Consider the following 25,649-nt stretch of genomic DNA (forward strand, 5'->3'; position numbering starts at 1 on the left):
GAAGCCGTGGAGGCCCCGTCCGGCCCCTGTGCGATGCGGCCTTCAGACACACTGGAAGGATGCGAGGCCGCACCGCGCTCCGGCTGCTGAGGGTCAGCCTGAGGTTTTAGCGTGGAAATGGCAGATTCCTGACACGCCGTAGAAGCGATGGAACAGTAAATCTTCAGAGCACTCAGGAGCTTCACAGCAATACAGCTCGCTAGCTCAGGAGAGGACTTAATGTTATATTCAGCTTTTTGTAATTCTTGTGTAATTCAGTGCGATGCTGAGTGTTTCTATAGCACTGAAGAAAGAAAAGAAATTAAATTAAAACTAAGTCATAGGTTATAAGTAGAAAATGGCCTCGGGCAGTCCTTCCACAACCCTAAAGTACGGGTAACTCTACTCCGTGCAGGTCAGATTGGTGATTGTCTCACTAAAAGTCTCCCGGACTGGGATCTTGTTCCACTACAGACAATGTCTCTCATTATCTTTATAGCCTGAACGTTTAAAAGCTGCCATTAAAGTCTAACATTTCTTATCTTACCCGCACAAGGCAGAGGGAACAGCTTTTGCCTTTTGTCTTTGTTGATCCTCAAAACAGACCCAAGGGAAGCCTGACACTCATCCCTTCATAATACGCCTTATCTCCCCATAAGAGGAATTCACAAAGAGAAGACTTTAAAAACTCAGAACTAAATAAGAAACCCCCAAAAATACAGATGCAAGGGACACATTTTCAGTATGCACAACTTTATTTTCTAGTTAATGGGTACAATTACTTTTCAAATGCAGTTTTTTAAAAATGTAAAAAAGCTTAAAATACATCTCCAAATTTAATATCTGACGTGCCAAGAGAGAACAGTAATACTCAAAATGCATACAAAAATACCACTTCTTCATCCTACTGGAAAAAGATAAACACATCTAGTTACACTACTTAAAGATATTTTAATTAGTACAAAACCGTAGAGAATTTCAGCTTCATTGCAAAATCTATTATTTTGGTATCCTTAATTTTGATGGATACATAGAAAATTAAGCACATAACCACTTAGGCATTTGAATGCATTCTGCATATTACCTCTTCTATGCCACTGTAGGCTTTGAGAGAAATGCTGTTTTTCAGAAAAAGTTTAGCATTTTGTGCCTGTTAAATTAAGAACAACCATGCCTGGAAAAAATACACAGGCCAAGAATAAGTGCATTTTATCATATTTTATCACAATTAATCCCAGATCAGATGTAATATTTGGAAAGGAACTGGAAGACAATTATTGAGTATTTCATTGCTTTTTAAATACCTGTACAAACAAGAACGAGAGAATTATTTCAAAAAATAATGTAGTGACATCTCTGTCAAGAATCTGTACTCAAACTTCACAGTGCAGATGTTTTCTTGAGAAAAAAATTCACTGCTACCATTTTTTTCACCATTTTTTCTGTTGAATGTGTCCTGTGTAACAATTAGCTGAAAGCTCACTTACCAGATAGAATATTTAACTTTTTACTTTTTAGAAAAGCAATAAAGCTTCTAAAAAACATGTCACTGCTCTTGTGCACTGGCAACTGTTCCAGTAGTCAGGCTAATAGGAGTTGGGGCCATGGTCTGATGGAAAGTTCAGGCCAGTAAGGTGGGCTGAAGTGCCAACCTCCCGTGAGAGGCTGGCAAGGGGACAGGAGGACAGGTAGAGTTAAAATCGCAGGCTGGAATGTAGCATTAGTGTCAATAGAAATTACTTGGTCCCATCTGAAGAGGAACTAAAATCAGAACAGAGTGATCTGATTTGCCTCTTGAACACTTGCCTCCTTCTCAGATGGTGGAGATGCCCATCCCATGGACAAATGGCCCATGTCCATCAATCCTGCTGTTTGCTGGCTTGGACTGGAGCACCAACATCACCTAAGTTCAAGTGTCTCTACTGAGAAACTTCACTGTTGTGAAGGCTGAAGTCTGTGCCTTAATAGAGGATGCTGGTTTGGTGCTGTTACCTATGGTGTAAGATACTGCCCAACTGGGCAAAGTTTATAGGAATTTTTTTTCACTAATGTTGACAGAGTTCACTCAGGTCCTGAAGCCAAAATAATTTCTTTAGTGCTTAGCTTTTCCACTGTTACCTGCAGCAGAAATCTCCGTGCAGTGTAATGTGGGAAAATTTCTCTGATGTAATCAAGTAAGGAAGATTAAATAATGAAGCTAATTTTCCACATTGTTAACTTAAAGGCATTTTATACCTGAATATTTCTTACACTTCTGTTTTGATGTAGTTCCTCACAGTGCAGGACTTTTTCCCATTTAAAAAATAATGTAATGCTAAAAAATTTAAGGTACCAGTCTGTTTTCCATCAAAAGACATTTCTTTTTCATGAAAATTAGGAACATTAGTTAAGGATTAAAGTTTTGCTGCTCAAATCTTTATCTTTTGTAAATTATTGCACTTGTGCATTATGAACTTTCATACATAAAAGAACAGCAGCAGTTTGATGTAGAATATTAAAAGAAAAAATCTCTATAAAAATATAAGTATTCATTAAACAAAAAATACACCTATATTCCATTAATAAACCCCAAACCTCAATACAAGGTCACATTCTGACTTTCTTGCTTGCACTCACTATCACCTGTTTTATAGATTTCATTAAGTACCCAGGGACTAAGGTTTTCCTTAATTTATGTAATGATCTGCCTCTTCATGAAGATTATAAAACATAGCCAAAATAATCTTAATAATCTTCTGTCTGTCCTTCATTTAAGGGACAATCATTAATAGTAGTGCAAGGCTTGCTGCAATGGGATTAATACGGAACTAATGAACCCACATCCAAGGGTCTTTAGAAAATTTTCCTATTTGAAGTAGTACTGTAGTTCAGTGCTGTTTCCTGTTCATGTGACAGTTTCACTTGTCACCTCTTTCAGTGATCTAACTACCTGCAGCAATTTAAGGAATTGCTTGAAAAAATTATCATGATACATTTTTCAAGGCTTGTCAGCACATATTCTCACACTAATGTTCTAAAATTCAAAGCCTTGGCCAGCTAGAACTCCTGCCCTTTCACTAGGCTTTGTACAAATAATTGAACAAAAGGCTTGGCATCCAAAGATTTTGGTCTCTTCCACTTTCCTGGGCGGACCACAGAGCAGCTTTTCATCCTGTACACACTGATAAAAGTGTAGTGCAACTTCTTCCTGACTAGTCTCAAAACTGAGTACATCTTTCACAACAGTCTTCTGATTTTCTTTTTTATTAATATCATAGCAGAAAGTGCTTGCAGAATCAAAGTCCAGAATATTTCTGGGATAATGTTAGCTAAAATTTCGAGAGTTATAGAGATCTGTATCATTCAGAGAAACAATCAGAGTTTTCTTCAAGTGCAAAGATTGGTTTCATAGCAGAAAATGCTGGTATAGACAGAACTGGTGCGTGACTATTACTGTGCGCTCACAGGCAGGACAGTACCTGCAGTCCTTCAGGAAGCAAGTCGGCGCATAGCCTAGAGAAATGGTTGTGAAAATTGGAGAAAAACAGTGTTAGTTCTCAGTATACACCATCTGGGAAAATTACATGTTTGTGTAAACTAAAAACTCAATGAAAGTACAAAGAAAGTAACTTCTGTAAACTGTGCAGATTGTGCAAGAAGCTGTCTGCTATGTTAAAAGGAGGAATGAAAGGGGAAGGTTGATCATCATTTTGGACTCTGGTGCCTCAAGCCTTACAAAGCCTTCTTTTAGGCACCCAGCTTGTGTTTAGATCTATTTATAGGCCTATGTAAGGCAAAAGTTGTTCTAAAGCAAGAGGGGTGAGGAGATGCTTAAGCAGATATAATCTACTACCATCTCAAGAAAAATGTGACTTCCTCCACTTATCACTGACATTCAGTATCTAGAGAGGGTATTTATGTATGGAGAAGGTACGTATTGAGGGCCATACTCTCAGAGCATGACTCAAGGCTACAGGCAGAGGAATAGATACAGTTAGTTCTAAAGTGCATACCTCTTCCTGAACATCAAGTTCATCATCAGGCTGGCTGGCTTCTGTGAACTCTAGGGGTTCTTTAGACTCCTGCATCAGTGAAATCTTGGTAGAAAGAAATTAAGAAACATGATGAGTTACATGTTGTCCATATCATTGAAATTGATTTTATTTTACTTTGCTCTGAAGTACCTTAAAATAACTACCACAACTTAGAAGAGTCTGTTGTTTACTGTTTCTTGACAAAGATGTTGATTTAGTTCAGCTGAGAGGAGCTTATAAATTGCAGAGCCTTTGGGCCTGTCTCTGCTCACGACTAGTTATGGCTTTGTAAAAATAATAAAATCTATCTCTACACTGCTGTATAGCATTATAAAAATGTTAATCTCTACTATAAAAATGAGTATGAAAATTTTATAAAAAATAAGGGTCCTGTCCTAGTTAATTATCAGTAATATTAATTTAAATTGGTATTTATTCATAATACTGTAATAGTGTTTGCTAGTAAAGGAATTGTTCTGAAAAGAAATGAGGACGTTTTATGACCATTTTCCTAATGAGGGCCCTTTAAATGCTTTAAATGCTACAGAGTGTAGCAAATCTTTAAATACTACAGAGTGTTCTGGTTATCTGAAAAAAAAAACCAACTAGAATACAATGAGGAAATGCACAGAGAAGAGCAGCAGGAATGAACACTAGTGTGGAACAGCTTCTGTACACATCCATGCCAAGTAGAGTGAGATTATAGCTTTGATCAGAAGTCTATGGAGTGTTGGGAAAGGGAGCAGGGAATGATTATTCATTGCAGCTAACAATCCAGAAGTCTAGCAGGCTTAAACCAAGCAGGAAATATTTGTCATAGAATATAAAATTAGAGAACCCATCTCCACAGGATAGTGCCACAGGTTCCAAAAGCAGTATTACAGACACATTGCAGAAAGCTCCATCTGTAACAATTAAATGTAATGTTCCAAATGCAACCTCCAGCTGATGAGGTTCTTAAGATGCCAGTAGTCAGAAATTAGAAAATGTGTCTTAGGATGAAGTGTTTTCCATGTGTGCTGTTCCTCGTGTTCTTTTTGCTAACAAGCTCCTGGAATTGACAGACCTTTCCTTTGATCTAGAAAAATATCCATGTACTACAGAAGCTGCCCATTTTACTACACTGCCACTTTTTTTGTACTGCAGTTCTACGTCTAGTTTTAAAACGTGTCAGAGAAACTTCAAGAATGAGTGCTAGATGATGGAAGGAAGGGAAAGGTACTGCTGGATATCCTTACCTTCTCAAATATGGGATCCTGGTTGTCACTGTATGTCATTTGATTCTTTATGTAGAGCACAGCATCATGGACAGTCAAGAAAAATATGTCTTTTCTGACAGTGTCATCAAAGAAGGCACCCCGTTCCAGCTGAGATATAAGGTTGTCTGAATAAAAGAAAGTCATAACAGGTTTATACAATATGAAGTAATTTAAGAAATAAATGTTAAAATACATGGTTGCAACTGTCAGAAATCAAATGTACAGCCAAATGAATCCATCAATTAGTTAAGTCTTGGCGTTTACTTCCCATATTTCCTTTACACCCCACCATTTTTTGTGTCTCAGTGGAGACAACAATGCTTATCAGTGTTACATCTCACATATTTATTAGTGCAGATGCTACCACAGACACATCTAGAGATCCCTTCTCACCTTCATTTTATTCTTTGCATGAGTGAAAGTAGAAATACTTGGATATTTACCTTGATATGAAGCAAAGTATACTCTCACATCAATTCTCTCAAACTCTTTAATTATCTAAAAAAAATTTGTAACAAGGACATCAATAAATAAAGTCTACAAGGAGAAAATACATATATGTCTGTACATCTGTGTAATGTATAGGCATATGCACTTAATTTCTTTCTGATTGTCTTCATTCCACATAGTAGATTTTGTTTATTCATCATAATTAAGGTACTGCTATACTTTGCTATACTTGAAGATCCAGTAGTTAAGTACCTGCTTGGGTCTATCTTCAACTATGTAAGTGGCCTGTCTTCAATTATGTGAATGGAAATACCCATTTTACATGCACAGGCATTGCTGCCAATTAAGGCTGTTGTTCTGTTCTCAAAATTCAAATAACCATCTCTCCAAGCAAGACCACGTGGGCTTGAGCGAGCTGTATTTCCCCCTGTATGTGTGACATGATACACTCATTCACTGGCACATGCAGGGGTTTTTACACAGGTTTTCCCCTCATGCAATGCAGCAGATGGAGCTGTTCTTGGATGAAAAAGCTACATATGGACAGAGTCATGTCAATGAAAGCCTTATTCCCACATAACTAGGCAGGAAGCTGATGCAAGGCACACACTGCTCCTGTATTTCACTTAGTTAAAAGGCAGGAGACTAGAATCTGCCCCGGGCTCCCTGGTGGTGGGCAAGTCTCTTACTGTTTTCAGAGGTGATTATTAATTCTGTTTCTGTTAATTGATAAACTTGAGTCAGGGTAAAGATCTGGTTTTATAGATAGGCTAAGTAGTCCCAACTGCAAAATTAAGTTAGTGAAAGCATCAATCTGAATATACAAAACATCAGAAAAGACTGAAGACCAAGTAATCTGGTCCTACACACTTGTAACTGGGCACCAAAAAATAATGGAACTACTTGGCCTTAATCTTTAAACTTCATTTCCTTCTTCTTAGGAAGGAATATTATCCCTATATTATATTATATTATATTATATTATATTATATTATATTATCCCCTATATGTACTGTGAGTATGAATGTTGATGAAGCACTTGATAATAGCCACAGAAAATACTATAAATAAATGAATCATTCTTCCTTCATAATTAAAATGAATGAATAAATGAAGGAATGAATGAATAAATCTTTGGCTAAAGACTGAACTAGCATGGTAAGATGAAATGTTTACTACCTCTGTGTTGAGTGAGCATCATCCTGTGCCCAGATTAAAGTAGTAGGCATGTGGAAAGAAAATAAATAACTAAAATATTTCATAACATATGCATATAAGGGGACCACATTTTGCAGTTAATTTTTTGACTACTTGGCTATATAACCATAATCTTGTTCTTTTAATGCACTTTTTCACACTTAAAATACACACACCACCAATATTCTCCCTTCGCTGGTATTTTTCATGCTCATATTTTGATGGTATTTTTCAACAACATACTTTTTAAAACTCTGAAATTAACTTCCGCTAACAGCTCTTGATTTACATACTACTGACTAGTTTAATTTTCATAGAACATCAGAAAAAAATGCCCTTACCGTTTTTATTGATCTCACAGCTACAATATCCAAGAAGGTTACTGCTCCAAAATCAAGAATGAGACTGTGGATGGGCACCTTGGGGATGTTTACTTTGACTGGGAGTTCTGAATTCCAGTCCACCTGGATCTCTACTTCTTTGGTGGGAACTTGAGGATCCTGGTTGTTGTCTTCAGGTTCCTCATCAGTCTCAAAAGCTTCATTATTAATACCAGGCTCACTGATGATGCCATTCTAATGCACAGATAATATATGGAATATAGAATTTAATCATGGGGAAAGTTTGGGAGTTACAGAAAATACCACCCTGTGGTACCTTCTGTTGAAGGAATTGACAAGACAGACACCTGTGACCAGTACTGTGGTTAGCATAACTAATACCATTTTATAAGGCAAGAAACCATTCTCTATGGCTGAGCAGGTTGTGTATTTGTTCCCTTTTCCCTCATTCTCAGGTCCTGAAGGTCCTGTGAACCAATTAGACAAATCAAACTAATTTCTTCTTCCTCTCCCTACCAGCCTCAAGGTTCCTGGGCATCAGGTTGATCTCTCCCTTCCTTGCTGGCTTTGAAGGTCCCAGGCACATGGGCAACCAGGTGTAGTTGATGACCCCACCAGAGAAAAGGGAAGTGTAACAGTGCACAGAGCACTGTCTATGGCAAGTCCTAAGTTAACTTAGGGTCTAGGTTACTAAAACTGTAAGTTAAGTTGTATTATAAATTCTCTATGCTACTTACAAACTGTACTACCATGTAGTAAGTCACACTTTTTATCTCTATTTTAAAGATGAGTACAGAGTAATTTACAATTAAGCCTTAACTAAAAAGCTCCAACAGTAATCCTTTGAGAAAAAATAGAGAGAAATAATTTTTAAAAGGCTTACCTTAGTAGCTTTTAATTTTCCCTTCTTGATTAGCTTTTGTATTTTCCTCAGTGCTTTAAGTCTCTTATTATATACCTTGACTGCATCAAATCCCACCTACAGAAAAAGGACCAAAATTATTTAACTTAACTCAGGTATAATTCTGAGGAAATCTCAAGGATAGTTAAGAAGCTTCCAAACCCAAAACTTAACACTTACCGTGGATTTGAGGCTGCTTTTCAGTCCATCAATGTTAGCATAAAAAATTGGACTTGAAAACTTGAGAATCTTCACACCTTCTGGTTCTATAACCTGTTGCCAAAGAATATAAGGTTAAACAGCAACAGCCATATTTTGACTAATAAGAAGCAGTTTAACTGTTTTAACAGTTCAACTACATATCTAATTTAAAAAAAAAATTGCATGGATTTGTTTCTAGAAGCTTACAGCCCCAGCATGAAGATGGACCATATGGATGATGGACTATCTGGATGAAGATGATGCTGAAATTTGTTATCTTTGAGGACCCCGCTTCCAAATTCAAGTTGTGTACAATATGTAAGGAACAACCTTTTCTTACACTGATGTGTAGACTGAAGGAAAACAACTCAGCAATTACTTACATTTTTGTAGTCCTTGACCTTCTTGTAGATGTCTGTGCCAGGAATGTTTCCAAAGCCTCCCCATGAAGGACTAACAGAAATAAAAATACAGTGAAGGTAAATGTCATTCTTGGGCACTCACAGAATTGAAGGGATTGCTGCATACAAAGTGTCTTTGACTCCTGTAGTTTGCCTTCTAATGCCAAACTAAGAGACTTGTAAAAGTGTTTCAGCTATTTTGTGTCACTGCAGTGAAAGGGCCTTTATAAAAACAAGATACTTTGGTCTCAGCCTATTTAATGCACCTTTTTTTTTAAGAGCTGAGTGAGCGACTTGTTCAATTGGTTTCCCAAACCAAAAAAGCATTTTAAAAGTAGATTAGTTTGCTTGTAATTTAAAAAAAAATTTTTTTTACACTGACAAAAAATTGATGGCTTTTTTCCATTTCAAATCAACTGAAATACACTTACATTATTTTCAGATTATGTAAATCTTTTTGTCTAGCCTTTTTAATTTTTATTTCAGTCAATAACAAAACCAAAATATTTGTCAGTCTCCAGATATATATTCAAGAGTTGAAGCAAATTGTTTTCAAGTTTGTAAGGCCTCATCTCCCCTTTATATTTTGGTAACATTACCTGAGTTGAATTTGGGAATGTTTTTTTGAGGCTCTTCAGATTTAATTTTTTATTATCTATTATCGTGTAAAGACTTTTACAAGGCTTTATTTTCAGGCATTTGCTGACAGTGCAACTATCCTTTGGTAATGCTAGTTACCATATTCTCTCGACTCCAAGCTGAAGGAAAGTTATGTTGTATTTTCAGATAAAAGATCAATGAAAAATAACAAGATGACCAAATAAGATTCTTCAAATCAACCTTTTCTCACCATTCCACTACCATATATTCTTTAAGCAGCAACAAATCAGCCAGAACCACAATTTTTTTTCTTATTTTCATGCTTTCTCTTGCTCTTCTTTTACAGCCATACAATCAGTATTGTATAAGCAATAAGTGAAAAGGTTATTGGCATGTGCAACATAATGTAATAGTATTGCCTGCTGAGAGTTCTATAATGATGGGCTAATTACAAAAGCCATATATCTGTTTATATTTGATCTAGAATGCTCCTGTCCCTTTTCAGAACTGAGCTATGTGGGTGCATACAAAACGTATGGCTAAGTACTACCAGAGTGGCCAACATGGTATGAAATACTGATAAAATAATGCAGCTTCTCTTTTATTGGTATAATTAAATGATAGCACGCAAAGAATGTCTTGTTCTAAAAGAAACGGATTTTTTCATTTCAAAATTTATGTAAACCCAAGCAGATATTCTGCCACAAATCATCTTGTGTTTCAGCATATTATCTTCCTTTTTCATACTATAAAACGAAATTATTTCTGATACTGCTTTACTTACAACTGAACTCTCAGCACAACTGTCAGCAATCCAAACAAAAGGCCAGCAAGTAATCCCAAATCAAGTCCCAGAATGATGGATGCTATACATGTAAAAACCCAGATCATCTGGAGAAGAAATAACAAACATAAAGTATTTTAGTTTTAACATATGACTCCTGGTCATGCTAAAGAAACACTAGGCCAGATAATATGAGAAGCATATTTTAACTTTGGAACTGATTTTAGCACACTATCCATTAGCTGACTTCCATACAAAAGCCTTCTTCTTCCTCTAAGGTGCTTTCATCCATCATTATCTCATTAGGCATAGCTAGCTTTTTAGGAAATAAGAGGATTTTCAATGTAACAATATTTTTTAAGGATCTGATTCCTTTGGTGAAATTAAAGGAGACACAGTTAAATGTTACATTTACTTATTTCTGATGATGGCAATCTTTGTTTATCTTTCTTAAAAACTAGAAACAGTTTTATTTTAGCAAGATACTGTAAGATGCCCCCCATGCAGAGATACATGGAAGGAAGAGGATTCCTCAGTGACATCTAAGAATCAGAAAGAACTGTTGCAAAGAGAGGTTGATGGCACTTCTCTAAGATCTCCACTGAATATTCAGGCAGGACAGTTGAAGTGCACTCCTCAGTTCTTTCCTACATCACTGCTCATGCAGTAGATGAATTTTTTTTAAAAGCTGAGTGCTTGCACTTCTCACTGAAGTCAGTGGGATCTTTTGTCTATAAATCAGTAAATGATTGATTAACATATCTGAGATCTGTCTAAGACAGGTACTGCCCAATGACACTGTAAAATCTAAGAACTGTAAGGACTGTATGGAAAAAAATATTTTTCATGCAACATTTTCCTGCCCCAAGAGCCACAGTGAAGGTCTGTTCCACAGAACACACAGTGGGAGATATGAGCAAGTACCCTGAGATATGGTTATAGTGGTTCATAAGAAAAGTCTACTCATACATCCCTTAGCATGCCAAATGAATCCACATTCTAGCTTGGATTAGTCTTGCTACAAGAAGAAAACATATTTTCTGAGGACTAGCTGAGATTATTCAGGCAAATGGGATGTTCATGACATAACAACATAAATATGTGTACATGAATTAAGGAAAGGTCATCTTTTCTGACTCATTTAAACAGGGCAAAAGATAAAATCAGAATGGTAAAGGCGGCCACAGGTCCTCTTTATTCTGCTTTTCAAGCCATATCAACACGAGATTGCTCTAAACTATGGAAATGGATATGAAGGAGTTATCACTGCACACAAATAGCCTTATTGACACCCTTACTGCAGGGTTTAAGGAATAAAGATTAGCAGATTACTGACCTAAAAATGGGGAATTTTAAACTGACCTCATGGCATTTGCATTTTGAGGATGACATAAAAGTTTTCTGATGTTAACTCCAAAAAATCCTGATTATGTGGTAATTAAGAGAAACTTGGATGGCATTAAAAGGTAAAAAAACCCCCAAACTAGACAAAAACATGCAGGAGAAAAAAAAAATTAGGTTACTTACAGCATCCACTTTATTCTGCCTCCATAGACGGGGAACATCAAACACTTGCAGGAACATCCCTTTCAAGTTAGCTATAACTACAGCTGCTAACACAGACTGTGAAGAAAAATAATGGAAAAGTGGTATTCAGAAGCAAACATGCATATTAAGAGAGTGCTCAACATGACACACTATAAACCACAGCCCTGTCTGGAATCAGACACCAGTTAAAAGAGGGATATTGATCTTGCCCATCACAGCTGAGCATTTGGATCTGATGTGGTTGTGCTGCAGAGGAAGAGTACAGTACCTTTTGTAAGGGCTCTAGCAATTTCCCCAGGGCAACAATAGAAATCAAAACGATCCCAGCTGAGATTATACCAGCAACCTGCAAAGAACAGTGTTAACAGGAAATGAACTTACTACAATTCTATCATCTGTTTCTAGGATTACAAAGGAAAAGGTACAAACAGTTGCACATTACATTTCTTTAGGAACAGGGAGACCTGCCAAAGTGTCATTGTGTTTAGGCATATGCAGGCAACCATTATGCACTTCAGCTAACACAGAGGGAATTCAATTAAGCAGGAAGTCTAAATAAACACAAGGTAGTAGCTCTTGAGGGGTTATGTTACAAAGACAGATGAATGGAGCAGTCTGTGTGTAAGCTGGAAAAGGAGGTGCTGGATAACCTGGAATTTTTCACTGTTAAGAATTGCTCAACTGTAGTTTGGTGAAACAAAATTGTTTACTCAACATGACAAAGATGTCCCATGGCTGATGGTGAATGGCAAATGACAGAGCTGCTCAGGCCAGGACATGGGAGCTTAAGGATATCATGGCCAGCTGGGACAGATTTCCTCCCACATCCTACTGTGACAAACTCAATCCTCTAACTGGAAATGAAATTCTGGGGAGCTAGAGTTAAAAGATTTCTGACCCCTAAGGTAACTCATGCTATGTAAAACTTGATTGCCCTCTTCTGGCAGAGCTACAAAAATGATTCACTGCTAGAGCCGAGCTGCTAAGACACCCATGGCTTTCCATGTAGCAGCAATGCAATTGTTTTAGGACTGTTTTCATCTTACGGTGAAATCTGTGGACTACACAAAATTAAATTTAGCTGTGCACATTACTAGTAAGAAGAGGTCATTACCTGAGTCTTTCCACCAGTACTTTCTTGGACTGCAGTCCGTGAAAGAGCAGTAGTTGCAACAAAACAAGAAAAGGCACCTGAAAAAATGTTGCTGAGCCCAAAGGCAATAAATTCCTGAAAGATAATTAGATAATGCTGTAAATAAAGATGCCTGAAGACAATTTTTCAATGGAGAAAGACAATATCTTCTGCAGTAGTTGATAAAGTAGGTGGCACAATAATATTAAGAAGAGTATGAATTAGTAATAGCTGTTAACTGTTTACACAAATTCCTCTTGTGCCAGTGCAGCTACCTCTGTTTGGAAAACAACACAAAGAAGTTGGTATACTCCCCCTGAAGTGGACATACGCATCTGAGTACAAAGGACACTTCCATCAATGTTAACTTCCATTACTTCCATCAATGTTAACAAACCTAACATTTCTAAGAATTACACTGGAATAATTGCATCAAGAAATAGGTACTAGAATAAATTTAACTCCCAGCTATCATCAGCTAAACAAATTATTTTGAACAGTACAATAGTCTGAGTCTTTAACTAATGTATTACTGTATTATTACTAGAAATATTAAGTAACTTTGCAATAAAACACAATTTCACTGAAAACTTCTAGTTTGCTGAGTCAGAAGTTTTCCACTCTAAGCATCCCAATGAACTGACGCAGAGTCTCAGGCAGCATTCTCATAGATTTGCCTCAGGGTCACAGATGCCAGCACCTACTGATGCTGGTGTTTCTGCTCAAGTGACAAGGACCCTGGGAGCTTTATGTCCTGGGATCTGGGCCATTCCTCTTCTGGGAAATAAAGAATTTGGGAGCTGTCTGCAACCAACCCCATAATATAGTTGACACGTATAAAAGAAACATTGTTTTTACCAAGCTGACACAGGTACAGGAGCTTTTCACTCGCTGCAAGCTTTTCAAAATATAATTTAAGATTTGGTTTTGACTGTCTCCCTTCTTTTCGACAAAATTAAATTTTCTTTAAATTTTCATTTAGCTCCAACTACAAGAGCAGGAACAGACCTAAATTATTCATGCCTATTCCCATGTAACTGCTGTGATCTGTGAGAAAATATTGGAGATATAGTTCCTAGTGTTCTTAGGCATTAATAATCTGGATCTATGAAGACAATATAGACATTGGTAGCTAATAGTATCAACCAATCCTTCAAAATTATTTTACTACCTGCTTTTATGATGTTGTTTTAACTTCTCCAGATCAAATAAACTATTTATCCATCATCCTGGGCTGCATTTAACCTTTGCTACATGTAAAATTCATAACATAGTACTGAAAGGAAGGCACTTTGCTTTTTTATAAACTAATTCTTCTACTACAATATTTAATCAGTATCTTTGAAGCACACCACTGCTGGCAGAACAACATATTCAACAACAGAACAGCATAAACAGCACTTCTAAGATTATGTATTATTCTTTGAGATTTATTAAACTGAAAGTTAGTGCACTTTGGTCAACTTTCAGACCAAGTGTTACCAGATATGACCTTTGAGAATTGTAAACTGACAAACAGAAACATAATTTTATTATATACTGCAAAGCAGTGTTTCTGAAGTCAAGCTTTATGTAATCTATTAGTACTAAAATAAAGGACTGATTAAACAAAGTACTCATCTATTTGTTGTAGAGAGGGCATTTTCTAATATGCTCAAAGGATAAAATTAAAAACTAGCACAGGTGCAGGATAAGGAAGCTTTCTGACATTTTAATTCCACACCATGGGCAAGCAACATAACCCCTGGTGAAGACATTGAACAAATGCAGGAATCCTGTAAGAGCTCGTGATGCACAGCTCATGTCACATTCTAGCTATGTGCCCCTAGAAACCAATGCTTAAAGCAGTTCAACCATTTAGTGCACACAGCTACTCCAGCACGTTCATATGCTGGTAGGCATTAACTTCTGTGAAGCTGCAGGACTGATCTATTAGGTTACAAGTATAGTTATATTGATCTAAATGGGGTCAGGCTGAGAAGTACCGTAATTTATTAACTGTAAAGTTCAGCTGATTCACATCCTGCATGAAGACTAAGCCTAAATAAAGCTGTCCAGAGCAACTTCTTAGCTTGACATTGCCTTCATCTGCCCAAGCAGCCACCTCAAAATATGCCTGACATACTCCTTACAAGTGGAAATGGAAAGAAGGTTGCTAGGCCATGTCAACTTGACATCACCAGAAAATTCCTCTATACAGTGCTAACCCCTTTCAGAGCTACTGCAGTCACTAAACCAATACAGAAGGAATGAAATACTATGAAAAGTCCATACTGAGGATGGATCTGGCTCTTCTCCATGTGGCCATTTCAGCTAATTTTTTTTCAAGAGTTGAAAGAATTTCTCCTGCCAGACTTCAGTGCTTGTCTGAAGAATGTGTGTGAATGGTGTTTCTTTCATTTGGCTACATAAATTAGCAGGTTTTACATTCACTATGTTTATAAACTACTTTGGTTATACATACCTGATTTCCATCAATAGCATAGTCATACTTGGTTGCATATACCTTCCCCACAGATACGGCAATAGCATAAGCAACAATAGCAATGGAAAAGGAGGCAGCAATCATCTGGGAAAACAGGCTGACATTTGGAGGCTCAGGAGGCAAAAATCTAGCATTTAGAAAATACATTAGTGTTACCAACTTTGAATTCGGTTCTTAACAGAACTGTCAAGGAGTTTGAGGTAGAGACATGCAGGTTGCTTATAATATGAAGTGTAATGTTTCAACTTAATAAAAAGGTGGAAACAGCCCATTGACATACAGAACATGCTTATCTAGCTCACCCAAACCCAAATCCTGATGCTATTAGTCAGCAACAAAGCTCCCATTGTTCTCAGCATGACTGAGATTTGGCCTTATGATAGCAAAGTGAAAAACTACATTTTTTGAAGCATCGAATAAAGAATGTATTGAATAGTATGATGAATTACATAAATATGTTAATGACACTTCATACTGTTGTTAACATACTTCTTCACTAAGATCTCAGAAGCATTTTATCCCCTACTGTGTTTCCACAAATTTTAATTAATTAAGCCCTGAATACCAAATGGAATGTGAAGGTTACTACTGTGAAGTGCTCTGAATCTTTCAAGTGGAAGTCTTTACCAGTGTAATCCTCAACATCCCAGCTCCTGTGAGTACGGAAGTGACAAAGTTGATTGGGATAACAGTAGCAGCATGAATATGAACTGCAGTGAGATAACTCAGGATTACAGAAATTAAATCTATGCAGAATTTCTTTATTAAAAATCCTTTTTTTTTTTTTTTTTTTAAACCATTTCACATAGTTCTATAGTCACTTCATGAGCAGGAAGCAATTAATTTTCAGATGAACTTCATGAATTAGACAGACATTCCTAAGTTCATTTTACAGAAAAAGGAAAGCTAGGCAACATATTTAGGTGGCATTATTGATAGAGCCAAAAGTAAAACTCAGAAAATCTCCAGACTTGAGCTCTAAACTCAGGTTACAGCTCTCAATGTTTCTTTTATGCATTTTCTCTTACTACAGTCATTTTAAGCCAATCAAAATAATACCTTTTTTCCACAAAACAAAGACACTCACCCTCTTGGAATGCTCTTAACAATGCCTGCATTGTATTTTTTTTCCAAGTCGGCAGCATATGAAATGCCAGTGGCTACTATTGTCTGTAATAAAACAACAGTTTTAAGACTTAAAAAGAGTTCTTGTTGACCCATCCATTTTATCTGTTTTCAGCTTTTGTTATGCCCCTTTGCTTACCACAATAACTTCTATTGGTATAGGTATAGGTATCTTGTGTTTGAACCGATCATTTATTTCTTTAACTACCATGCAGACAAAAATGGTGAGGAGTCCAGCAATAAGATCTGCAATGTTGGTGGTACCGATTTTTTCAAATGTTTCAACAAGAGTCTGCAAAATAAAAATGACAACATAAAACCATGCCTACTTGAAGGATGTGCAAATACTCATGAGATGATCCAGACACATAGTGTTTTGGAGAAGGCCAAGTAACTTCATTCAAGCTTGGAGAAGCCTGAGGAAAATGTATTGTCAAGGTGCTACAGAATCAGTAAATGGATTTAATAGTGAATTTAGTGGGAAAAGCATAACTGCAAGAATTTTCCACATAGGGGGCTTCTGATTCCCAATTTTTAGTCAATTAATACTAAGTAAAAAGAGTTAACTCTCTACTTGTGTTTTACCTCTACCTATATCAGAGCAAGGAAGGGAAGATCTGTAGCTTCTTCACTTTGACTAATAGCAAGGGAGATCCTCATTTTCCTAGAGACCTAGCAGACCCGTGGGCAAAGCTCTGTTCACTCCATGCCCAGTACACATGGTCTGTGCCTTACATGGTTCCAATTTCCATTGCTGGCAAACAGAGAATGAGTGTGAACACACAGGTCCTACCAGGCTGTGGAGAATCCTGCACTTCAGAAAAGCAGCCACTAAACCTCACTCTACATTAAATTAACCCTCCTAGCAGAGTTCAGCCCCAGACTGAAGCACTCACAATGGGGCTGCAATAGGCAGCTCCCTTCTCTACCCTTCCTGTGCCCTTGCTTCATCCTATTGTTTATTACAAGTTATTCTACAGAGAAAACATGAAGGGATGATTATAGGAAAGTCACAAATACTCCTCTGTCCTCCTCCTAAGCATCAGGGTAGTTCTCACTTGCCTCTTGTCTCCAAGAAAATGTAATTATCCCATGCACAGTGAAGTAGCTGTAAGCAGAATGATCTGGTAGAAAAGGGGCTAGAAACAGACTTCTTGCATCCTGGTTAGTTCCTCCAGTAATGAGCTTTTGGTTTAAACATAAGAGGAGGTTTGTAGCAGCAGCACCACATCCACCCTTCTGAACAGACTTTGGTTTGGAAATACAAAATCTAAGTGCTTAATTGGCTATGTTTTCTAAACTAAAGAAGAAGCCTTCCTGAAACACTGAATCAGATGCCCTCCCTTGGTTGACTGAAGCCATTTTTTGCCCATTCTACTTTTTACCATGGATCCCAAAAGAATGGCTGACCCCCTCTTAGACTGCTTCACTTCACAGGGAAACAGTAACTTCCTAACTTCGGCTGTGGGTCCTGCTGATGTTGGACGCTTGGTGTTGCAGTTTGTTAAACAACACTATTGAAGCAAGTCCAAAACTTGCTGAAGCAGACACAGCAAATCACTGGTTGAGCAGATCAGAAATAACAATTTCTTTGCTCTACATGCACCTGCAAACACGTTGACCTGGCTCACCTGCAAGAACACAGAAGCTTTGAACTTTAACCTACAAAGTCAGCATTCCACTCAGGTTTGCTGGAGCTGGAAGAACCACAAAGTCCTTTTAAAAAGTGTATTATACTAAATACCATCCATTCAATAAACAAAGTGATGGAAAAAATTGCTGGATTAACAAGTCCATCATTGTGCCAGGTCTGTTGTAAGTTCTATTATACAGTACTTTGTCTCACCTAACTTTCCTTGTTCAGCAGGGAACAGTTTTCATTAGTTCTGAAAAAGCCCATAAGATATTAATTTTTTACCTCCACAAATAGTCCTCCAGATTTCTTTTTTAATTTTTACCTTGCTGTTTATAGTTATATTCATCCCATTATTGTTAATCTGGATGTCTATTGTATTTTTGCTAGTCTGGTTGCCCAAACTGACAGGTAAAATCTCCAAATACTTTTTTTTTTTTTTTTTTTTTTTTTCCCTAGAACAGCCTCTTTTAGAAATCTGCTATCGTAATATGAAGTGCTGTGGAAGATCTAAAATACTGTAAACCTGGATAGCTTCATGATGAAGTCAGTGACACAACTCTAAATAATTTTCCTGGGAAAGGATAATATTCTGTAATACAAGACCTCTAAGAATTCAGTATTTCTTTAATGCAGCCAAAACTTTTCTCCATTTGAGCATTTTCTATAAAATCAACGAATGGAGTTGTGACAGTAACAGTCAGCCTGACATTCGCTAACCAGCAGGTGCCTGGCCAAAGGGTGGAAATCTCTATCCTTTAGGTATTCACTTGCATGGCCACAGTGTGAAATGGAGAATGATGCCCTTTACCAGAATGACCTGCTGGTTTAAGTGTAAAGAGCCTTGGAACTGGGCAGCTTTGGGAGATGACCTGACAGGGTTAATAATGATCAAATGTCCTTCACAGTAAGTGAGAAAGCAAGGGACGAGACAAACTGGAGTCTCCAGAAGTGAAAAATTGTTTTGTTGGATAATCACATTTAAACTTCATGTGAAAAAGTGCTCTGTCTGAAAAAGACTGCAAGATGGCAATTAGACTTTCTGTCTGGGGAAACCCAAAGGCAGCTACTTAGAACCCCACAGCTATAAATGAACAGCTGCAGATCTTCATGAAATTGAGAACTAAAGGAATGCCCTATACTTACCACCACATATATGACCCATACCTGTATGAAATGGAAGCAGAAGATAGGCAATTATATAAAAATACCTGTCATAACGAAGCAGATTAGAAGGGCATACTTACATATATTATGGAAAGGACACCGTTATAATTTTTAGTTGAAACATTCAGAACTATTTTCAGTTGTGACACAAGCACTTGAAAAGCAGCTGCAGTTGTGAACCCCCCAACTAGTGGATCTGCAAGGTACCTCACAATGAAACCAATCTGGAGGACTCCAAATATAACCTGGAAAAATCAGGAAGAATAACAGCTTGTTAAATAACAAAAAGGTACACTTTTACTTGGAGATTTGTTATGCTTTGTTTTTTCTCTTTGTTGATGCAGAGTCTTTGGACCGTATTTCCCCCATTTCAGCCTAGTGCAGCTTTCTCCAAAGAAATAAAGGAGACCTGAAGAAATGTGTGAAAGGAAGCTCCTGGATATCCACCATTAGTACTATGATTCATGCAGGTCTTCTGGTCTGCAATCACAGGGCTAATCTGTTCTCTGTGCTCCCAGTCATGCTGTCAGACACTCTACACACAATAAGAAGCTGTTAAAAGTTTGCAATAACTTTCCTTCATTTTTGTGTTTTTACTACAGGAAAATGTCTGACTACCATAAGAAGGCATTTCCTCCCATTACCATGTGTCAAAGCAGTGTCAACCTTGTATCTTCAATTCAATCATTTTACCTGTAAAATTCCAACCAGGAATGTGAGAGTACTAGCAATCAGCACTCTCTGTGCATCTCTGGATTCAGTGTCTATCAGTGCCACAGTGCCATTAGTCCCTGTAGCATTACTGCCTTCTATGAGAAAATTCTCATCAGGGGCCATGCTCAATACAACAGATCCCACCATCAAACTGACTACTGGGAATGGACCTGCAATGACAAACAGAACACACTAAAGTTTAACATACATTGAAAAAAAGCATTTATCAGACTAGACAAGAAACTCTAGATCAGAAAAACCATGTAATATTGTAATTGGGGTACACTGGTGGCATTAGGGGGCCAAGAGCTGCAGGCACTGAATACATGAGAAAAAATACTGCACTTTAAAAATATCTTTAAATACTGCTCCTTCTTTAAATAACTTACATTGTACATACAGATACAAGTGCAGTTTCATGCTTTGCTTGAGCCAATTTAGGGCTGAACCAAGGCCAAAAGGGGCAACATGTTCAACACACTCCAACCATCTCCCTTGTATCGGCATCACAACCAGACAACACAGGTCACCAATCCAAATGAAAGCAACACTTATTTTCTTAAGTTTGGGGTTTCTTTGTTTGCTTGTGGGGTTTTTTGTTGGTTTTTTTTTGGGTGGTTGTTTTTTTTTTGGTTTTTTGTCATAGTTAGTTTTCAACTGATCCAGTGTGCCACACAATCAGGGATCCCAACACCATGGTTGTGGCAGGAACGTGATCCAATGGATAGGACCACATGTTTTGGCAGTATTGTGCTATTATATAGGCTAAAGATGACTGAAACTATACTTTGGGCATAATACAGAGGAAGTGGTCATTGTGTCAGCAAACCACAATCTAAAAGTAATCATATTTGTTGCAGTTATTTACTAAAACTATGCAGAAAAGGAAAATGCCACAAAATGCCTTAAAGATGTTAATTTTACAGGTATTTTAGAGGATGCTTCATGCTCATGCTTCCAAGAGCATTGGGAAAAGCATAAAAAAATTGTTTGATAATCTAGAAAGTAGGAACGCCACCATAAGTAGACATAACAAGTCAGATCTGGATAGTAAAGGTGAGCTGCTTGGTAGGGTAGGAAGAGGCTGACAAAGCTGAGAAAACACACAGAGACTTTTGATGCAGCAGAGAAGAAAACAAATGAAAAAGTGTAGCATCATACCAAAGCTCTGGGAGGGGAAAACAATGGGTTCTTGGTAGATATGAAGAAGGAAAGACTAGCTTTTGTTAGAATAAAGAAAAAGGAACTTCAGTGATCAAGCTGTAACAAGAATTTTAAATGTGAGAACTGACAGGAAACACATGTCGTATTCTAAAGAAAGTATTCAGAAAGAATCAACAAGGTTTACCCATAGCCTTGATGTGAGGACCTAGAGTGAGGCTGGAGTGGATACACAAGTTCTGGGTCTCCACAACAGGCAAGAAGAAGATACTGTCCACAGTAATGAAAAAAGAATGCAGCAAGTAAGGCTTGTAGAGAAGACTAAAAGAGCTCTGTTTTAGCCATCTTGAGCTTTAGCTGATAGACAAAATGTTTGTCATTCATACTGCCTACTGAGGCCTTGATCTTGTCATTTCTTGCATAGAGTGCAGCCAAAGACAAGATTTAAACTTCAGCACAAATTCAAGCAAAAAGCAGGGGCATACCTGAAGTTAGCTATTATGCACAATTGCCTGTATAAAGAAGAAATAAGCCTTAATTTCCCAAGATCCCCCAATATTAATATTCACCATAGCCAATTTGTTTCAGAAAGTAGTTATATTGTATGAAATATGAATGTCTGCAGTAAGGATTAACACTTTGTAATAGATAATTCAATGTAACTTGAACACGTGCAGTTACCAACTGAGATGTGCCTTGATGTTCCCAGGAAAAAGTATGTCAGGATGGGGAAAAAGGCAGAATAGAGACCATATCCAACAGGGACTGCAACCAGCAAAGCATATGCCAAACCTGAAAAGATAGATCATCAAAATATCACATTTAAAATCTCTCAGCAATCTACTATCTTGTCTAGAAGAGACTTTCAGAAAGATTAACTGCTTTGGTCCAGATGCAGTTTAGAATATGTTTTGTCAGTCAGTTGCAGGCACATATGTGAGTATCAATGACTGTATATCCCATGCTGGTAGCTGAATGAGTAAGTACTGAAAGATGTTCCTGTATTTGCATAGGTAGCTCAATACACAGGATGAGATAGGAAACTTAAGTGGAGAACATTGTTGCAAGAATGTGTTGCCTCTTGAGAGAAAAGGAGGATATGTGAAGGTTCTATTACAGACAGAAACTTCAAGCACAAGACTGAATTATTGCACAACAAATATGCTTCAGTATCTTCAGCTCTTGTGAAAATAGGGCCACTTCTTTTCCCAGTTGCAGATTAAAAACTAAACTACCAATAGTAAGTCACATAAATGAGCATCTTGGTTCTTCTTCCTTTGCATACCTGTGCAAGCTGTCAAATCCAGCAAGCAATAAAAAAAAAAAAAAAAAAGCCTTCAAAATCATATCCCAGTTAGCCAGAGTATAGTATTCTCCTTCAAAGATTCTCTAAAACCTGTCAAGAGTTCAAACAAGTGAAGTCCTGGCAGTCCTACTGTGACTGATTGGAGGACTGCAAGCAGCACGCATAGTTGCTGGGAATAGGGACCTCAAGACCCCAGAAGCCTCTTTTTTTGCAAATATTTTGGCCAATTTTTCCTGTAATGCATTTTTTAAAATTTCAGATTTTTTTTTTTAATTATAGCTAGATGAAGATTTGCAATAATTTGGGGTTTTTACCTTTTTTAAAACTTTTTTTTTCATGCATAAGTGGGAGATCAGACAGTGTATTTAAAAAATTGGTTTTACAAATGTATTCTAATTAAGAGAAAAACAGGTCACTGAAAAAAAAAATAAATAAGGAGGTTATAATATGAGCACAATAGCTGTTACAAATAATATGAAAGGTTCATCTAGCCCAGTTCATTTTAAAGAGGCACAGGGATCCTGTAACTGTGCCACTACCTTCAGCAAAGATCTTCCAGCTCTGACACTCTTCTTTGGGAAAGAATCCCTTTCTTTATTTCTCAGGTCACCCCCTGCCTGGGGCAGAAGTTTATAATGTTTTTTTTAATGCCAGTCTCTGCCTTCCTAGCATGCTCCAAGGGAACAGACAGGAGGAAATACTTGTGTCTAATCGGGAATGCGTAAACTGCCTTCTTTGTTCCCAATGTAAATCTCTGTCCCCTTCTGCAAACATTTAGTTTCCATTGAGGGAAAGTGTGGGTTTTACACAGCTGGTTTTGCCTGCTGCAGTGCCAAAAAAATTTGTGAAAATAGTGTAAGAACTCTACTGAGATTAAAGAAATGAGTGTGGTGAATGTGAAGGTTCCAGTCAGTCTTGTCTTAGATGGATGATGGATGCTGCCTCAGCCAGGATGGTTCTGCCCTCTGAGCCTTCCTTAAGTAGCTTGTTTGAACTAATTTCTGCCTCTTTCCTATGTGTTCATCAACTGAAAACTTTACTAATAAATGGAATAAGGAAGGAAGGAAAACTTAATATTGCAAGCCATGTACTCTAAATATCCATCAAGTTTAACATTTTTAAAAAATGTGAATACATCACCACCTCCTTGAGGGCTGTTGTCTACAGAGACCTGAACAACCTTACAAGATGAATTTTAAAGAGGAGTAGATATCAAGGCTGCATTATTTCAGGGGAATAACTAGACTTTGTAGGCAGTTGCAGAACTATAGGCTTAGACAACCAAGAAAGAGAAACAAGACCACACCACCTATCTGATTTATCACAATGTAATTAAAAATTTAAATGTCAAAATAAATACTCTTTGAGTAAAAGGCCTGGAAGAAAAGTTAAATACATCTTCAGAGCACATCACGGGAAATTTAAATCTTCTAGCCAAGAAAAGAAAAAGGAATAAATTAAAACCATAAATTATTTATTGCAAAATAATACCTAATATCTAGTATTAAATAACAAGCCTCAGATTTGTAATTCCATCTGCATAAGGTCCCTGTGCTCAGCCGGCTCCCTTTAGGGACGTCCCGGGGCGCGGCGTGCCGGGTTTACCTTGCAGGGTGGCCACCAGGCCGGTGCTGAGCCCCGAGATGATGTCGCTGATCAGCCACTCTTTGACCCGGTAGTTGGGCAGCCACTCCAGCACGGGCAGAAAGGACTTGGCGATCTGAAAGGCCCTTTTCCTCGAACATCTGCGAGGAGACAAGTGATGAACGCACCCCACGGAGCTGCAACTGGAGCGCCCCAAGAGCCCCGAAGTGCGGGAGAGCCGAGCTGATGCACATTTAAACTCGTGGGGCAGTGGCTGTCACGGTCCTGTTCCCCGGACAGGGACGGGGCAGGTGCGGGTGTCAAAGCGCTCCCTGCAGAAGCGCCCCGCGGGCAGCCGCGATGCACGGGGAGCAGGGCTGTGTGTGCCCGCAGTCCGGGCACCCCATCCCCGCCCGGGCGGGGTCTGTGGGCTCGGGACGGCTCCCCCCGGCCCCTCCCGCCGCCCGGACCCACCTGCAGGCCGCCTGTGCCCGCTCGCGGAGCGTGGGCGGCGGCGGCGGGCGCCGCTCGTTGTCCTGCTGGAAGCCGGGCTCGCTGTAGATGGGCCGCGCCACCAGGTAGTGGCTGAGCTCTGCCGGCGGCTCTGCCGCCCGCCCGCCCGCGGCCATGGCCCCGCCTGAGCGGCGGGCGGCGAGCGCGGCCCCCCCTGCCGGCCCCGGCCCCGCAGCGCTGTCCGCGTCCTGAACCGCGCTCCGGCCGCTCTGCCCGCTCTGCCCGCTCCCCGGCCCAGGGCAGGGCCAGCCGGCCCCGCCGCACCCGCATTTATACGGCCGCCCACGGCCCGGCGCTTTATTTACGGGGAAACAGAGAGACCCGGCTCCGGGCGACGCCCCGTCCGCCCTCCCCCGGAGCCCCCCGGTCACCCCGCTGCCCCAGCGGCCCCTCGGGCGGGGGCTGCACTTCAAAGGCGGCGGGGAATGACCGCGGGGCCGGCGGAGCGGGGCTGGCCGCACGCACACGGGGCCGCCGGCAGGTGATGGCCTCTGCCCCCCGGAGCCACCTGCGGCCAAGGTGCTCGCTGTCAGCAGAGCCCGAGGGAGCGAGATAGCACCGGCCGCTCTCGCACACGGCTCGGGCCGCACGGAGCCTCCTTGGAGTTCCCAAAGCCCCGCCGTGACCCAGGTTTTGGGAATCGTCTCCGTGCATGGATATAAATGCCTAATAAACAGCACCTGCTTTCCAAACCGCGCCGAGCTCACGCAGGAGCCTCGGTGGGAAGAAGTGGCTCAGCCCCCAGAGGCTCTTTGCATCACACCTGAAAGGACAGAAGTGGCCTAGGGCTGCAGCTTCTGGTTTGCTGAAGGAGGCTCGTAGGGAATGAGCTCCTTGGCAGCCCTGCTGTAATTTAGGATTTCAGATAGGACTGGAGCTAAAAAAGTCAGCCCTGCATGCCGAATAGTGCTGGCTACATTTCAGCTCTTCTGCCTTATGTACGGAAGACAACCGAGCAAAGATTTGCAGGAGTGAAGCAAAGCACATGTCCTCCTCACCTAGGAGACTCCCTGAAATCAGTGCCAGTGTTTCAGCCAGCACCAAAGAGGTGCTGAGGGTGCAGCATCAAACCAAGTATTTGTTCAATGAACTACTCAGTATAGTCCTAACTTCAGACATGTTGAAGGCAGCATTACTAAAATGGAAACAAGCTAT

General features: G+C 39.2%; 1 protein-coding gene across 1 annotated transcript; it reads right to left on the minus strand.

The window, feature by feature from the left end:
- Window positions 1–711: 711 nt before the first annotated feature.
- On the minus strand, window positions 712–24,610 carry SLC26A4 (solute carrier family 26 member 4; the record flags this gene model as incomplete). Its single annotated transcript, XM_083859166.1, has 20 exons — window positions 712–3,471; window positions 3,972–4,055; window positions 5,231–5,376; window positions 5,695–5,749; window positions 7,240–7,473; window positions 8,123–8,218; window positions 8,321–8,413; window positions 8,725–8,794; window positions 10,127–10,233; window positions 11,654–11,749; window positions 11,943–12,020; window positions 12,789–12,902; window positions 15,271–15,418; window positions 16,379–16,461; window positions 16,556–16,708; window positions 19,297–19,461; window positions 19,910–20,100; window positions 21,773–21,883; window positions 24,003–24,142; window positions 24,456–24,610. The coding sequence occupies 20 exons, from the start codon at window positions 24,608–24,610 to the stop codon at window positions 3,448–3,450; spliced, it is 2,343 nt and encodes a 780-aa protein (XP_083715292.1). The 3' UTR covers window positions 712–3,447.
- Between the last annotated feature and the right edge of the window lie 1,039 nt (window positions 24,611–25,649).

This window comes from Zosterops lateralis (assembly GCF_965231275.1).
Source record: "Zosterops lateralis genome assembly, chromosome: 4".
NCBI classification, from domain to species: Eukaryota; Metazoa; Chordata; class Aves; order Passeriformes; family Zosteropidae; genus Zosterops; species Zosterops lateralis.